This window comes from Anoplophora glabripennis, unplaced genomic scaffold (genome assembly GCF_000390285.2).
Source record: "Anoplophora glabripennis isolate ALB-LARVAE unplaced genomic scaffold, Agla_2.0 scaffold327, whole genome shotgun sequence".
NCBI lineage: Eukaryota > Metazoa > Arthropoda > Insecta > Coleoptera > Cerambycidae > Anoplophora > Anoplophora glabripennis.
In genome coordinates this window covers 306,189-324,220 of record NW_019416408.1, presented here as the reverse complement: position 1 = coordinate 324,220, position 18,032 = coordinate 306,189, and the positions used below count along the sequence as shown (strand labels likewise).

The window sequence follows — 18,032 nt, the reverse complement described above, 5'->3', positions numbered from 1 at the left end:
ATTTGTATTTATTTTTATTTTTGAAAGAAACAAGTTAGAGATACGGATGAGCAGGTGGGATCCCTCACGTCTAAACAATTTTTTGCAATTTTCGGATTTAGCGAATTTTACTAAAGGTAAATTGGATGGGCAGTTTAAATTTTTGGGGGAATTGACGGTGTGTGGGGGAGAGTCCATAAATTTTTATTTTTATCATTTTCGGATTCAGTGAAAAATTTTACTAAAGAAGGGACGGTTCACGTCTCAAAAACACAGGATTTTTTTTGTCGGCCTGTGTAATCAGACCGTTATTCTGGCCTGGCTTTCAAAATAGTAACCAAGCGTCAAATCGCTTCTTATTTTTGCTCCAGTCACAGCTCTAACAGCGTTCACTGCTTGTGCATTAGATTTTTCGTGTATTAATAAATTTTTAAGCCACCAACAATGGCGAGTGTTAAAGTGTGTGTTTTCTATTGCAGTTACAATGACAAAAAAAAATGACAGATGTAGAGTACAGCAGCGATGATGGTACTCAGGACGAATCGTCAGATTGCGATTCAGAGTAAAGTACACTGCGCGTATTTCGGTAGAAAATACCATTTAAAACCATTGTGAAAACAAACATTACCAAATAAAAAAATTATAGCAATTTATTCGATTGCACTTAAACTTATGTAGCTCTGGCATAGCCTTAACCTCTGAGTAAATTTCTGTTGTTTCGTTATAACAAATATTATAATATAAAGATTGGCTACGTAAAATGCTAGAACTATACTTAATCATTTATTAACAATAAAAGATCAAAAACTCCGGGCGTAACAACCACGGTAAAATTTGCACGCGCAGTGATAAATAATGTTTTTTTGACTATTGCCTCACTTTTAACTTCTGTAACTTTACAGATAGTCTATTTGCATTATAAACTACTAATAAACAAAATGTCAGAACTATATATTGTGATTTATTTTTCAATTCACAATTTACTACTTTATCGCTTCTGACGATATTTTTTCTATGTTTATCCATTTAAAATCTATAAGTGTACCAATTTTCATGACTATATTCAATTATTTTAATATTGACAAAACTTCTCGCATTTACCGCCCGCCCACGCTCTCCGCCTCCAGAGCGACTTCTGACTGATGGGCTCTGGCTTTGTCAATGTGATAAGTAACTTTTAACAAAAAATCATGACTATAGTCGATCAGTGCACTCCACACGTAGCTAGCTCTTGGACTATAAGGCCTACAACTGCGAAACTCTGCGTTTACCTAAGACGTCGTGTTTATTAATTTTCTCGCCCCATTTATTAAAAACTTTATAATTGCGTGTCCTATAATGTGGCATGTTCTTAGCAATTTGCAACAAAGTCACTATCGTAACAATGGAAGCTAAATGCTGTAAAATATTCAAATTACTTTATAATTACGTTATTAACTTAAAACACAACAATTTTCATTATTTGTCTTAGAAAATGTATGTTTACAATGTATTATCTACAGTAAATAATGAGTTAATTACAATTCTAAAAATATTTCTTAAACACTTTATCGATACCTTAACATAAATATTGTTTAGTTCCTTCAGTCATTTGGAACTTGCTTCAATTTTTTTTCCAGATTTTTTTGGGTATTTTGCCACCTATGAAAAAATTTTAAAAAATTAAATAGACCCTTGCGCCAAATTTGGACTCAAAATAAAATGATTTAATTGGACCTCCGTTAACCAAATGCTTCGTTTAGTCGCCAGTGGACGTTAAATTCGGCAAATATTTCGACGTAAAGTTTATCAGTGTGGATTGGATATTTCATAACGTTAATAGTTAATATTAAGACTTGCAAAATGAAAAAAAAAGATCCAAAACAATTTAAAATAGAACCTTAAACACAATAGAACCGTTTAGGAAGACATAAAATTTGTATAAAACATTTGCCATTCTCAAATTTGCATACTTTTTTGAGTAAATATATGTAAGTAAATACAATATTTAAAATCAAATATTAAAACGATTTTAGACTATGTTAAAACTATCTTCAGTATATGTATACCTACACATATTTCATTGCTTTATTAAACAGTGTTACATCCTGGAAGGAAGTGATATAAATGAACTCAAACTTTGAAACAATCCTACACACGACATGTAGATGAGTACTTACATTACGAAGTAAATATTTACATTTCTGAGTTGGAATTACATGCATTATCATTATTATGGTATATTTCAACACATTTGTGTATTATTTTAAATAAAAAAAACGTAGTTGCATGTTAATTTGTTTTTCGAGAGAACGAGAGAATTATTTACTGATAGTAGTAATATTCCATTACAGCATCAAATAATTCTTAAACTTTAGTTTATAACGACACATTTTTTTAAATATAACGCATATAGTTCCTTAACATTTACTTTATAATTTTCCTTTCAAATTAGTATTAAGAAATTAATTAAAAGGCATGTGTCACACTGACCAAACTCACGATGATTCAATTGTTGAATCATTGAGATTCCTATCAATATAAACTTCGATCAACCTAAAAACATTAGATATACACATAATTGTTAGTAATTGGAATAATTAATTACGACCAACTGTAACCACTTTTCTGTGCAAAAATTAGGGATCAGATTATACAGGGTGATTCAGAACTTCTGATTCAGAAAATTCTGGATGTACAGGGGACCCTTACAAATACAATTTTGTAAAGAAAAAATCAAAAAGGTCAGTTCCAAATTGATTTAAAAATACACTTCTGCACGGCATGCACTGGAAACTGGTCCACTGTAAAACCTGACCTAGCACAATGCGACCGGTATGGTGGCGTGATAAAAACGGACAAAAACTTTCGCAAGGAAAGAAATACCTATGTAAATAGAATTTTATCGCACCTATTTTATATCGGCAAATTCAAATGCTTTTGCCTTTATTAATTATTAATAAAATTAATTTGTGTTTTTAAATAATAAAATCATTTGACATACCCGATGCTGCAACAGCAATTGTTCAAAATTTTATCCACTCACGTGTAAACACATTTGGGTCCGTCTTACTCACTTTCTACGAACTAACACAAATGATGTCTTGCTTCACCATAACACAAATACTTCACCATAATACAAATGTTGTCTTGTTTCACCATAAATTAAAACGATATCCATCAACTCTGAGTTGCTATACACGCAAGCCATTTTTGACACTAACTACTAAAAAACTGATGTAAATACCACAGATAACAGGTAAAAACTACCGCAACGACGGATTTCAGTATTAGGAGTCACATGGCTCTCCACGCGTATTGCGAATGACGCTAGAAACTACAGTTATCCAGCTATGTAGTGGTTTAATGTGCTATAACTTCAATAATTTTTTTCTCAGAAACTATAAGGATTTTACAAAATTTTTTTTTTACAATATTGACTCCATTTCTCATGCCACATCTATTCCCTAATTTTTTTGGATAAGTTGTAAATCACCCTGTATATGTATGTATGTTTGTGTATATTATGTTTTAAATTATTAATAATAAGATTTCTATATATCCAAGACATATTTTTAAAGAGGAAATATAGTTTCAGGATGGTTTTGGCACATCTTTTAGTTTTCCTCGGATATTACTTATAAACAATATATCCAAAAAAATGTCAGTTAAAAAAAGTTGCAACTCAGCATAATATATTTTTAACTACGAATATTTGCAGCTCTTTCAGTAGAATATGAAAGACGTATAAGTATTTTTTATTTTTTTTTTGACTAAATTATGTACTAGATATTAATAATCGTGACAATTTCTGATAAAACAACATTCGATTACAAGTTTTTAATTTCCACACCACTGTTTCCTGTTTATTATCATATAAATCAAATTATTGATGATGAGTGAATCAGATTTATAATGGAAATAAGTTGGAGAAGATTAATAAATATAATAAATAATGTGAAAACTGTTAACAATATAAACAAATTTAAAGAGAAAAAAATTTATTATAGTTAGTTATTTGGTAAAACAGAACTGAAATTGTAAGATTACTCGCAAAACAATATGAGCATTTCTTACTATGGCAAAACTATTCTGCGGACTAATGCTCCAACTAGCACTGAATTATACCCGCAATATCTAGTAAACTATTAGGAGCAATTTAATGCTGTTCGGAGCATTAGTCGGCAGAGTAACTGTTAATAACAAGTTGCTTTCGTTTGCACTGAGCAGCAATAACCATTCATAGATGTCGCTCTTAGGAGTATCTCATCTATAATGCACAAGTAGGTATTTGCATGCCAAATTTTATCTAAAATCGGAGATCTGAATTTGATGGCCTCTAGCAACATTTGGGACACCCGTCATTAAAGAAAAGATAAAAAACCCGGTTAATAAATAAGCAAGTTATTGTGGTCTCTTCTCCATAAACAAAACATACTGTAGATATATAGATACAATTTCCCAGGTCTTTTTAAGAAATGTGTTAAAAAAGTTGTATAGTTTGTAATCAAATAGCAAAGTATGACACCTGGTTTGAATTGAAAACATTTTTTATCATCTATTCGACAATGCAAAATTACTGAAATTTAAACTGGCAGTTTGTGAAATAATGATTATGATACCTATCAAATAATTAATAGTCCAGTCATTATAGACATGAAACAACCTGTTTCGGGAAAAAAATACTATTAGAAGTTTTTTTGCGGAATATTGTTAGGAAACGTGTTATAAACAAAATATCAAAAAATCGACTAGAGGCTAGTTGGGAAACTTTGTTTAAACAATGGTCAAAGTTATGGAAGAGTGGTTTTTTGACTCGCGTGAAAAAACTATTATCATAGCGAAAAAAAGTTTATACAAAAAAGGTAGGTATTAAATAAGCCTATAAATTGAGACAAGTCCGATTGAATTCCGATAATTTGTTTATGCGCAAGAGCTCAAATATGGTCGAAAATGGCCGTTTTTTTCAATTGCTAATAATTAATGCAATTTTTATCGCAGACACTTGTAATTCAGGATTTTTGAGGCTTTTTACACCTTTAATAAGAGGTAAAAATTTCAACCAGAAAGCTTCAATAGTTTGGCATTGGCGGAATTTGTTATCTAAGAAGATGCTATTTTCAATTCATTTTTCCCAAGCTCAAAGGCGTTGTATAGTTTCGATCATTAGTTGTTTTTGTATCTAAATAGTTATATTAATATATGCATTTACTGAGAATTTAATTTTTCAAATTTAATTTGTTTAAAAATGACTGAAAAAATGTTAATATTTAATGAATTGTTAAGATAGGTAATTATTATAAAACGAAATATTAACGTCTATAGTTATATTTTTTCTTCGAATTGAACAAAAAATCGTTGTTCTAAGTTGATTAAAAGCTGAGACAATTTTTTTTTATTTAAAGAAAACGGCCATTTTCGACCATTTTTGAGCTCTTGCCCATAAACAAATTATCGGAATTGAATCGGACTTATCTCATTTTACAGATTTACTTAATACCTACCTTTTTTGTATAAACCTTTTTTCCCTATGAATTACAGTTTTTTTACGCGAGTCAAAAAACCACTTTTCCATAAATTTGACCATTGTTTTAACAAAGTTTCCCAACTAGTCTCGAGTTGATTTTTTGATATTTTGTTTATAACACGTTTCTGAACAATATTCCGCAAAAAAACTTCGAATAGTATTTTTTCCCCCGAAAAAAAGCTATAATGACTGGCCTATAAAGGCTCTTAGACAATCCAATATTACTTACTACAGAACCTTTCCCATTTCATACTTTCAACATTTATGAGAGACTTATCTATTTTTAGCACTTTTTCCTATAATTTCTCTAGATTCTCACCCAACTGTCTAAGACTTGTCATGTAAATATAAGTTTTGCTAGCGCACCTAGTCCTTAATTGCTTATAATTTGAAATGGAACATGCTCTCCATGTAAATCATTTTCAGATAACAGTGCAGCGGTATAATTTCTCGCCTTTCATATTAATATACAGGATGTTTCTGTAGTAAAAGACCGAAACGTGATATATAAAATGTCATTTGAAGTTCCCTATGAACATGAGATTGAAACTGCCTAGTAAAAGAGGGTGAAGAGGGTGCCTTGTCAAAAATATTTTCTTTTTAAATAATTCTAAAATAGCTGATTATATCAGAATCGTCATAGGTCATTGTATTATCGATTACAATAGCGTCATACAGAATTTTTTCTGACACACTGTAGAGTTAATTGAGGGAAAATATAGAAATCACTGAGGATTTTTTATCTAAATAAAAATTGTATGCAGTATAATAATATAAAATATATGAAAGAGCATCTTAAAAGACACAAAAAAGTACTTTTGTTTGATATTGATAATCTATATTGTTTCCAAAAAGCTTATAAATACATTGTAAAAAAAATCGGTTTGAGTGAAAACAAAAAGGTATGGAGTTAATCCATTCTGTGAAATTATTGAGCACATTTTTAGTCAATATTGGGCATTTTGATAACTATACACATTTTTGATAATCTTTGATATTCTCACTAATAAAATTTTAGTTGTACTCGTACTAATAGAGGAAAATTTTACTCAATCGGGTGTGGACAGATATTGATACATTACTGAGTGAAATTGAGTGAAAACAAGTCCAATTTTTTTTACAGTGTACGTTTTCTACACACATTATACAGCGTGTCCCACTAGTGCGGGAAAGTCCAATATCTATGTTAAAATGAGGAATATATGGATTATTCTTTTTACTGTGTTACCACATTTCTCGGAATGTACACATTAAAAATATATTCAACTATACAGGGTGTTTCACTTTTCCTGGCCAGACACCAACTTTGGTTTTTTAAATGGAAACACACATTTTATATATTTTTTTCGGATTCTACATCAAAAATAAAGGGTACTTTATGTAGAATAGTTCTATTCAAATATTCACAGTTTTTGAGATATCTCGCTTGAAAGGTTTTTCTAGTCGATATTGGTTGCTTACATTTTCTGATACTGACAGGTTATACTAATAGCTACTAAGCCCATTTTTTTATCAGATGTTTAGTAGTGATGACTCTTCCGAATCATGCTCCAAAAACTAGCCTGCGTTATACAGGGTGACCAAAATATCATGTCAAAATTGAAAAATCTCGATTTTTTTAAATGCAACGCCCTGTATATTTTCATACCATGAAATGCAGAATTAAATTCTCAACAACTTTGTTATACCTGCTCCTATACCAAAATTCATTAGTTTTTCATGAAATCTCATTTCTATGGCGAAGTTTACAAATAGCTTATATGTAAAATAACGTAGTAGGCTCCTGTCAAAGGATCATCTGGATCATTTTCGATTCACATAAAGTTTAATAGAAAGAAAGGTTTAATAGAAAAAGAGAAGCCCATGGTAACTGTTTATTGGCAAGTCGTATTTACCAAGCTAATAATCCAGATTTACAAAGATATCCTCGTACAAAGTGTTTTGTAAAACTGATGGTGAGGTTGAAAGAACGGCAAATGCAAATTGTGAGAAGACAACAAGAACACACGCATGTGGTAATCAGGATAGTCAAATTGACATTTTGGAATGTGCAGTCCAAAATCCATCTACAAGTGTCAGAGAAATTAGCGATGAAATTAGTATTTCCAAAAGTGTGGTTAATAGAACGTTAAAGAAAAACAAAGTACGCTTTATTTTTGATGTAGAATCCGAAAAAAATATAAAAAATGTTATTTCCATTTAAAAAACCAAAGTTGGTGTCTGTCCAGGAAAAGTGGAACATCCTGTATAGTTGAATATATTTTTAATTTGTATATTCTGAGAAATGTGGTAACACAGTAAAAAGAAAAATCCATATATTCCTCATTTTAACATAGATATTGGACTTTCCCGCACTAGTGGGACACTCTGTATACATTGATTCCAAAAATCGAAAGTGGATGACTTTCAATATTGGGATTAAAAAATTGCGTCAATAATTTTATTACTAATTTATTTTCTTATGACTAGTACAATAGCTCATGTCAGTAAAATTTACCTATACAGGGTGTCTCATAATTGAGTCCAATAGTGTCCAATAATTTATCACTTGATTCTATTGCCAAAAATAAGAATATTTTTTCATATAAACATGGGCCGAGAAATGCTTCCTAAGGGAGCTACGCCCCCCCCCCCTAAATGGGGCCTCAAAAATTCGGTTTTTTTTAAATATTTCCGAAATGGGTTGAAGGAAAATTATGAATTTTTACATCGTGAACGCTCATTAAAAGTCGAAATAGTTCATCAAAAAACTTTTTAAAAATTTTAGTCGGGGGCTTATCAAATGGGGGGGGGTCATCAGCTAAAATGTGCCCCAATTTCTTTGCTTGTGGAAATTTTCAAATTCAGATGCTAACAGACCCTCATTTCCTCTACCAAAATGGTATTCTTTATTCTTTATTAAAAAAATAATAATTTTCTTGGGTATACATCTACCATTATGAATATTGATATATCATCATAAGTTCTTAGAAAAGTTTGTTATGGGCGTCCTAAGCTCTCAATTTTGTTTGTGCAATGTATTATTATTATTATTACATTAAAATTTATAATTTTTCAAAGGATTACAGTGTATTCTTATTCTAACATCACCCAAGTCTATCTTTGTCACTCTGTAATTTTTTAGACACATGTTTTAAAATAATCTGTATAAATGCAGGACACAGGAACAGTTGCTTGATTGAAGTCTTAACAAGCAAGTACCATTTATTACCCGAGGCTTTTATTCTATATATACATAATTATTATATCGATACAAAGTAATGAATACAGTTCATTGGCTATAAGGTGGAAAGTGACGATAACTAGCAATTTTAGAATATAATTATAATTAAATATGCGTGTCTATTTAAACTCCCTAGAGTCCCTAGAGCATATTGAGAAAATTCAGTGATCTTGTCTGTTTTTAATCTTCTGCAAAAAATTAAGGGAGCAAAAAAATTTTTCGAATTATTAGTGATTTTTCAGAATGCTGTATCTCAGTTAAATATGATGGTATCAAGGTTTTAAAAAAAGCATTTTAAAGCGCCGAATGTCTAGTTTCCAGATTTCTTATTTCAAAATTTTTAGGAGCGATAGTCATCGCGAAATTCTAAGAAATAAGACTAAAAAATTTTTTTTCCACTTTTTGCGTTTTTTCTCGGTCCACGGGCTTGGAAAAATTATTTACACAAAAATCATGATATGGACTTGATAGCCTGTTCATTCAGCTTTAATTTCTTTTTTTAAATTTTTCTCTACGTTAATTTGACCCGGTGATATTCGACTACGAATACAAAAGCATCCTTTTGGCTTTAACCATCGATATCTGAGCCACTAATGATCAGACAGAAAATTGGCGGGCAGTTTCGAAATCTCGAATAAATTTCCTACAAGGCTATGTAGCGTTCTTGGAAGAAAAAAATTTTCTTTCATCCTCGACATTAACTTGAAAAAAGTGAAAAAAAAGTGACTTTTTGACGTGTTTTGCTAAGTCGACCGCATCTTTGCTAATATCGATGGAGAGTCTAATGCTTGTACGAATTTTTACACCTCGATGTACCCCCAAAAGCTCCGTAAATTGGCAGATCGATCTATCGAACGGTTTTTCCGGACCGCTTAATCAAAATTTCAGAAAAATTTAAAGGAGCAAAATTTACATTTCTGAGCACCCTGTATCGTTCGTAAAAATGAAAAATTTTATTTTTTTTTTTCAATTCTTTCACAATTGGGCATTTTTTATTCATTGAATTTGAAAAAAAATAATATTTGAAAAAAAAAATTTTTTTAATTTTTGAAAATTTACTCTTCTTTATTTTTTAACAACCCAAGATAAAAATATTGAGTCATTTTTGAAGCGATGTACTGTTTCCGTACTGTAATTTTCTTTATTTTGAATTAACGAAATTGATTAAAAGTTGATACCCCCAAGATTGGTGTAGTCCTCAATCTGCGAAAAAATAGTGCGTATTATCCTAAACTTTCTTACGAAGCTAACAAGTGTGAAAAAAACAGTTTTTTTTTAACTCTATCTTTGATTCAAAGGAACCAACCAACAGTTTTTCTCAAAACTAACAATATTTTTTGAAATTCTAGTGAAAAAAATTAATGAAAAGTTTTTGTTGACTTCAATTTTTTTAATTTTTGTCATGCCTAGACGGCATTTATCATTTTTATTTTATTTATCAACTTTTAATCAATTTTGTTAATTCAAAATATAGGAAATTACGGTACGGAAACAGTATATCGCTTCAAAAATGACTCAATATTTTTATCTTGAGTTGTTAAAAAATAAAGAAGAGTAAATTTTCAAAAATTAAAAAAGTTTTTTTTTTCAATTTTTTTTTTTCAATTTCAATGAGCAAAAAATGCCCAATTATGAAAGAATTGAAAAAAAATCTAATTTTTCATTTTTACGAACGTTACAGGGTGCTCAAAAATGTAAATTTTGCACCTTTAAATTTTTCTGAAATTTTGATTAATCGGTCGACTTAACAAAACAAGTCAAAAAGTCACTTTTTTCACTTTTTTCAAGTTAACGTCGAGGATGAAAGAAAATTGTTTTCTTCCAAGAACGCTACATAGCCTTGTAGGAAGTTTATTCGAGATTTCGAAACTGCCCGTCAATTTTCTGTCTGATCATTAGTTGCTGAGATATCGATGGTTAAAGCCAAAAGGATGCTTTTGTATTCGTAGTCGAATATCTCCGGGTAAAATTAACGTAGAGAAAAATTTAAAAAAAGAAATTAAAGCTGAATGAACAGGCTATCAAGTCCATATCATGATTTTTGTGTAAAAAATTTTTCCAAGCCCGTGGACCGAGAAGATCAACGCAAAAAATTGAAAAAAAAAATTTTAGTCTTATTTCTTAGAATTTCGTGATGACTGTCGCTCCTAAAAATTTTGAGCTCAGAAATCTGGAAACTAGACATTCGGCGCTTTAAAATGCTTTTTTTAAAACCTTGATACGATCATTTTTAATTGAGATACAGCATTCTGAAAAATCACTAAAAATTCGAAAAATTTTTTTGCTCCCTTAATTTTTTGCAGAAGCTAAATTTTTCAGTTATTAATTTTTATTTTAAATAGTGTGGCTAAACAACTAATAAATTTAATAAAAATAAATACCCTTACAATATTTTTCCCGACCAAGGAACGGGTGCAAATCCAGTATTTTACATAAAAATGGTTTTTTTGCAAAAACTACGCAACTTAGGTATAGGGAAAGCTATTAAAAAATTGTAGGGTCTACAGAAAGGCATCTAATAAAATCTTAAAACACAGGGTGTTCTATTTGAAAAAGTCGAGATTTTTTAAATTTTAAATTATCAGGTTTGGCACGATTTTTTTTGCCCCCTGTATATCGCAGGTCAACTTTTGATACGTTTTCTGAAAGAGCCATCTTGACTACAGTTTTTTAAAAAAATAATAATTTCTAGCTATCATACAATCATAATTATGTCAACTACTAGAAGAGACGAAACATAAGAAAAAAAAAATGAAAAGTCGATTATCTCGAAAACTATCAATATTTTAATAGGGATCATAACACAAAGTCCCGTTAATTTTTCACGTAGAATTCGATAATGCCATAAAAAATATAGGTTTCCACTTAAAAAAATTAAGTTGGTACCTGCCCAGGAAAAACCGAGGGAAAAGTGAACACCCTATATATGCAAATATATTTTCATTTTGTGCAGCTCGGGAAAGTAGGCAACTCTGTAGAAAAAAAAATTAAGTTAGGTATATCTTTTATTAACCTAAATATTGGACTTTAGATTCTTTTCTTTTTTTTTTTTCTTTTTTTAGTAACATTTTCATCTTGTATTGAAAATTGTCTGAATTCCCCATCCGTTCTCGTCATTCCATTTGACTGACAAAATACTCTGTAAAAAATATCCCTTTGTTCCAACCAAGCTGTGGGAGAGAGAGAAAGATACAAATAATAGATGGTGACTAAGAAACACTTATAAAGAGATAAGTTAGATTATACATTATGCAGTTTAGAGCAGCAGTCATTGTTAATGTACCTACCTTCTCGCCGTGTTACTGCGAATATTTAAATGACTGATGTTTACGATTTTCGGATTATTGTTATTGTAACGCACATCTCGCGCCCAATCTAACTATTGGTTACAAAGTGTTAAGGATTACCATCTATTTTCGATAGGTATGTAATTTATTATTCTAAACTGAAGTGATTTACAACAGTTTTGAAATTATTTTATTCCATTTTGTACCTACCTCTAATAATAAAATTGCTTTAGTGAAATGAATTTGTCTCAGCAGGTTTGGAGGAAATTCGACACTAACCATTGTCTTACTTCTATCTTTCTATAAAATATAACACCAAAAACGTTTAGCTTTATTTAAAATAAAATAAATGTATGTATAGCAAAGTTTTGTAATACTTATGAGAAACATAATATTCCTATGAAATAACATGCATTTGTCAGGTAATAAGTAATTGTAATTATATGCTTTAAATTTATTGATGATGAATATCCGGAATATCCGAATAAGTATAAAAAAAACAAGAACGTATGATACTTATTTACGCACCAAATATACCAAACTAAGAAAAAACGTGACCTTACTAGGTACTCAAGTAAAGGAACAACTGACAACTATATTGATAAAAAACAATAGGAAAAAATAATGACTACCTATGACACTCTTAAGAAGCTCCAATTTGAACATAGTAGGTGATGATCGAAACGGCAGATTGCATCACAAAAAATGCTTTAATTTCACTGTTGCATAAATAAAATAAGCATTTGCTTAAAGTAAAAACAAAAGCAAATGCTTCAACACAATATAATGTTTTTAATTAATTCTGTTATGAAAATTATTTCTCCATTTAAATGATTTTTTTTCTTTAATATATTTAGGTATTAAATGCTTGGAAAAAAATATTAAAATTCCTCGAGTCTTAAAGAGAGCTTTGTTAACTAGGAAATTAATCCGATCATTTTTATTTACTTTTTTCGGTAGGTAATATTAGATATTATTATTTTATCTTTTATAACTTAATCAGTGTAATTCAAGAACATTTGACAAACTTTAATGTATACGTAAACGTAAATACAGGGTAGTACGACAAAAAATTAGAATTTTTTGTCTTATGAACTATATATCTATCTCCTCTTGTTTTCGAGCGGCAAAATAAAATTTTTTAAATACCTAGAATTTTTACGAAAATTTCCAAACGGTGCGAAATATTTATATCAAATTTTTTTAAGGACGCCAAATACACTGTCTAATTATTTTTTGGATATTTCATAGAGGGCGCTAGTTATGCTATATTCCAATTACCTACATTATAAGTTATAATTTTTTTAAGGTTAGGTTTTTACCATTCGGGATCCAATTTCTAATGTATAATTTTATTTTCTAAAAATAATGTACTCTTGTTAGAACTTCCTAATGTGGACTTAAAATAATAGTTAACTACAATAAAAATCACTAAAATTTAATATAAAGTTAATTAAAGTTTAAAATATTACTAAGAATGTATGCGTTGTTTATGAGACATCCATCAATAACTTTTGACATAAGCCTACTTTGAGAAAAGTCGATTATTTTGTACACCGTAATATTGTAAGAGTTCAATTAAAAACCTTTTTTCTCGAAAACAGTCCACATTAGGAAGTTCTAACAAGAGTACCTACATTATTTTTAGAAAATAAAATTATACATTAGAAAATGGAACCAGAATGGTAAAAAACCTAACCTTAAAAAAAAATTGAACATAAAATGTAATAGGAATGTAGCATAACTAGCGCCCTCTATGAAATATCCAAAAAATAATTAGACCAGCGTATTTGACGTCCTTAAAAACCCCGGAAGAACAAATTTCATATAAATATTTCGCACCGTTTGTAAATTTTTCGTAAAAATTCTATTTAAAATCTCGAATATAGTTCATAAGACTAAAAATTCTTATTTTTTTATCGTAGTATCACCCTCTGTATATACGGGAGGTCTTTCTGAAACACCCTGTATATGTGTTTGTATGAAACCTAATTTTATTTTATGTTCAAATCCTGCCTCATTTAGGTACACTGCAAAACAATGAACAATAAATGTGTTTTTCCCAGAATACGGCTAATTAGTTTTTTAAATGGCATTTCTAATTAACAGTTAACTATTTAAAAACCGTGAACAAGAATTTTATAATTTTCTTTCCTATAAATAGGTACAGTCTTTTTTACCAATAATTGAAAACCGATTGTACCAAATTCAAGTACACTGAATTTATTAGTTAGGTACCTACTGCTCTGCTGGTAAATTTTTTGTAACTTATTGAACTACTTATATGTATGTATTATAGACATTGTCACGTTTATTTCAGGATAATCAGTTTTATTTTAAAAATAGCGTAATTTGAATTTTAAATGCCGAAATACTTTGTTTCGGTGGATTAAATATATTGCTGTATTTATTCACGCTATTAATATGTAACTTTTATAACAATGTATTTGATTATGTTAAGTGGAAGATGAGTGGTCTAAATTTAAAAATGATGTTAATAAATATTCAAAATATGTATTTTATTGTTCGATTAGTATTAGCAATTTATTTTCCAATGATTGTAATTTTTCTTTTTCTCTGATGATGGCATAATTGTCAAACTAGTAGGAAAGAAAATAAAACACTTTTATATTGAATTAAAAAAGACTCTAATTTATTCATTACACCTGGAAAAATTGCAGTAATAATTATAAATATAGCATAAAACGATAATTGTCATAGTTTCAAAATTTAGTCTTTAAAGAATTAGAAAATTGTAAACAACAAATAATCTGCCAATTTTTCACACAGTAATATTCATTCATTGTTATAATCACGATTACTTTATCAGTAGACATGCTTATTGCAATAAGTAATGCATATATTGCCTGCAGCAATTTTGAATTATTCATTTCAATCATTACCTACATAAAATCTAGGAATTCTATTTCCAACATCCTTGAAACTATACAAAATCCATTTACAATAACATAAAATTGCTAACTGAAGGTATAGATAACGTAAATATCACAAAGGGAATAATAATTAAATCTTTAATTTGTGTTCAAGCTTTTAGTCAATAATGCTAGTGTCGATGTTTGAAAACACGGAAAATGTTTTATTTCTTTTTACAAGCACGTCATCATTGCACGTAGGAAAACAACAACCTGTAGTAAGTGATAACACTGATAACTCTCTTTGCAGTACAAACATGGAAGCAGAAAAGGACCGTCTGAAGGCTACCCTTGATCTGGAAGAACCAACTGAAGATTTAATGGAATGGGCAAAGGATAATATTAACGAAGATCCAGATAAAAGTGATCAAATCGTATCTGACTTCAGGGATATGATTTTTGGTATGATATTCAATGTCTAAATAGATCAGTCACACTTAAAAGTTGAGAAATTATATTTTTATGTTTTTTGTTATATTACTATAATTTAAGAGCAAAAAACAATGGTGTTTTAATTAACGTTATGTTTTATTTACCTAAGATCTCATTTAATTGATCATTCAAAGCCGAGATCTCGGGTAAAGACAACACCGCTATTATCAAATTGTATGTAACTACTAATGAATGCTTGCATCGCTCGTTCAATTTTGTTTTATACTTATTACTTATTACTTACAGCAAAAGGGGAATGCACTCCGCATAGGACTGACGATGCTTTTTTGCTGCAATTTTTGAGAGCACGGCATTTCATCGTTGGGAAAGCACACCGACTGGTAGGTAGAAAGATGAGTGAATTCATGTTACTCGTGTTAATTACATAAGATGTATAAGTATCTTGTTTAATATTACTTTTGTTGACTTAAAAAAGTCAATCCCTTTCTTACTGAATCTGATTCTTAATAATAAAACACTCTCATAAACATTGTAAACCAGTTACAAATATTTTAGTTTATCATAATGAAACCAAAAAATGATCTAAAACAATTTAAAATATTTAATGATTACTTATTAGTTATTGAAGTTAAAAGTAAATTACTGAAAATTATTTTAATTGTAAAATATCAATGAAACTTCTTCAAATTAAAAGTTTATCCTCTTGCAGGTTTTTATGTATTTTTGTCTTGATTTTTTTTATCATTGAATAAATATTTATATTTCTGTTTCAGATGGTAAATTATTATAAATTTAAGGAATCCAACCCACAATATTTTAAGGAAGTAAAACTAGAACGAGTACGCGAACTAGCCAGGAACCACATAATAAGTGTTCCGCCATACAAGGACCAATTAGGAAGGAGGCTTATGATACAAAGAATGGGTTAGTATTAACTGAATGTGAAAAAAAATAATTAAACTTTTGAAGAATTTAATAAACCACATAAAATATCAACTGGACACGGTGTACTAAATGATATTATCGTAAATTTAGCGCTAATCGTAATGGTTTGTCGATATTTATGTACACTAAAGAAAGGATATACGTCAAACAGAATTTATATTAAACAAGTGCGCAACAAAAAAAATGCCTATACCTAGACTGCCCTCTAATTCACTTTCCAATTTATTATGTTTAATAGTGTTACAACATTATATCTACGTATAATTTTATTAAATTAATAAATGCTTGGTTAAAATGAAAAATCATGAAAAATGTATGTCTATTAGGAGATCTGATATAGCTACACCTTGCCTTAAATACAGGGTGTGGCGTGTATAATCTTTAAGAAGTAAACTACAGCTTCCTAACGATATTTGTAATAAAATTGTGTTATACGAAAAAGTTCTATTTTTGCGTTTTTTTTTCGTAAATTAAAGTTCAATTATGGATGAAAATATTTTTTTTGGAAGGGTCCTGTCCGTGTGCTGTACGATGAGTTACATGCTGTAGACCAGCCGCATAAACAAATCGTCGTTGAAAGATGGAAAGATACTTCTCAATTTTTGGGAATTTTTCAATGCAAATGTACAAATTAAGAAAAATAGATATTAAAAAAAAAACTGATATTTTGTTATTATAATAATAATAATTACTATATTAAATGCATTGTTGTTACTGCATAAGTTCGCAAACAAAACCACATCCGTAAGCATCTGTAGTTGCCAACTGCGTGCACTAAACAAACTCCATTAAAATATGGAACAAAATGAAATAAAACTTATCATTTCTAGAGAAAATGTTGAAATTGACCCCCATTAGCGCGGATACAGGTATGGCAGCGACACCCCCAATTTTGGCGAATATTTTCCCAAATTCCAGGTATTCCCCTAATTGTGTCAGCAGCTTCAAGTATACAGTTTCGCAATTCTTCCACCGTAGCAATTGGAGTATTGTAAACCTATGACTGCAAGTGACTCCAAAGATAAAAAAGTCCATCGGGTGACCGAGGTGGGCACGGCACAGGTCCAAAGCGTTCAATCCATCGCAGAGGAAACATTTCATTCAAAAGTGTCGTTACTTCTCGAGTACTGTGTGGGTGAGCCTCATCTTGAAGATAAAACATGCGTGCTCGAACTTGTAATGCCACATCGTCCAATAATTCAGGCAACCGGTTCTCCAAAAAGTCAGCATATGTTGGTCCATTTAGTCGTTCTTCAAGGAAATAGGGACCCACAAGTACATCGCCTATTATGCCAGCCCAAACATTTACCGAGAACCGATGTTGAAAATGAGTTTCCCTAATCGCGTGAAGATTTTCATCGGCCCATATATATTATGGAAATTCACTTCATCACGGGTAAATGTCGCCTCATCTATTGCACAAATATAAGCAGGAAAGTCTACTTGAATAGCATATTGCCGTAAAAACCATCTGCAAAAACGCACTCGTTGATCACAATCCGGGGATAAAATCTGTTGAACTGGTTGCAGATGATAGAGCTGCAACAGCTGGCGTCTTAAGATACGATGTACAGTACGAGATGAGGTGTCTACTTGCTGTGCGAGTCGTCGAGTACTAATTGTGGGGTCTTTGTCAAGATTTTCCAACACTGCATCTTCAACATTAAGGTTCACTTGCTGACCACGTCTTTCTCATCGAGGAATAACACTTCCGATATCTCGCAGACGCTGAACGCACTGTAGGATTGTATTTGCACATGGGGGTG

General features: G+C 30.3%; 1 protein-coding gene across 4 annotated transcripts in view; it reads left to right on the top strand.

Moving 5' to 3' along the window:
• Nucleotides 1-18,032, top strand: part of LOC108909475 (clavesin-2) — a 43,216-nt gene that overhangs the window by 18,684 nt on the left and 6,500 nt on the right. For 2 of the 4 annotated variants that reach the window (XM_018713824.1, XM_018713823.1), the window contains exons 2-4: nt 15,179-15,330; nt 15,607-15,701; nt 16,095-16,245. In XM_018713824.1, the coding sequence (XP_018569340.1) occupies nt 15,186-15,330; nt 15,607-15,701; nt 16,095-16,245 (391 nt within the window). In that variant the 5' untranslated portion in view covers nt 15,179-15,185. Of the gene's footprint in view, nt 1-11,974; nt 12,132-15,072; nt 15,126-15,178; nt 15,331-15,606; nt 15,702-16,094; nt 16,246-18,032 lie in introns of those variants that run through there. The other 2 variants (XM_018713822.2, XM_018713821.1) reach the window with 2 other exon arrangements.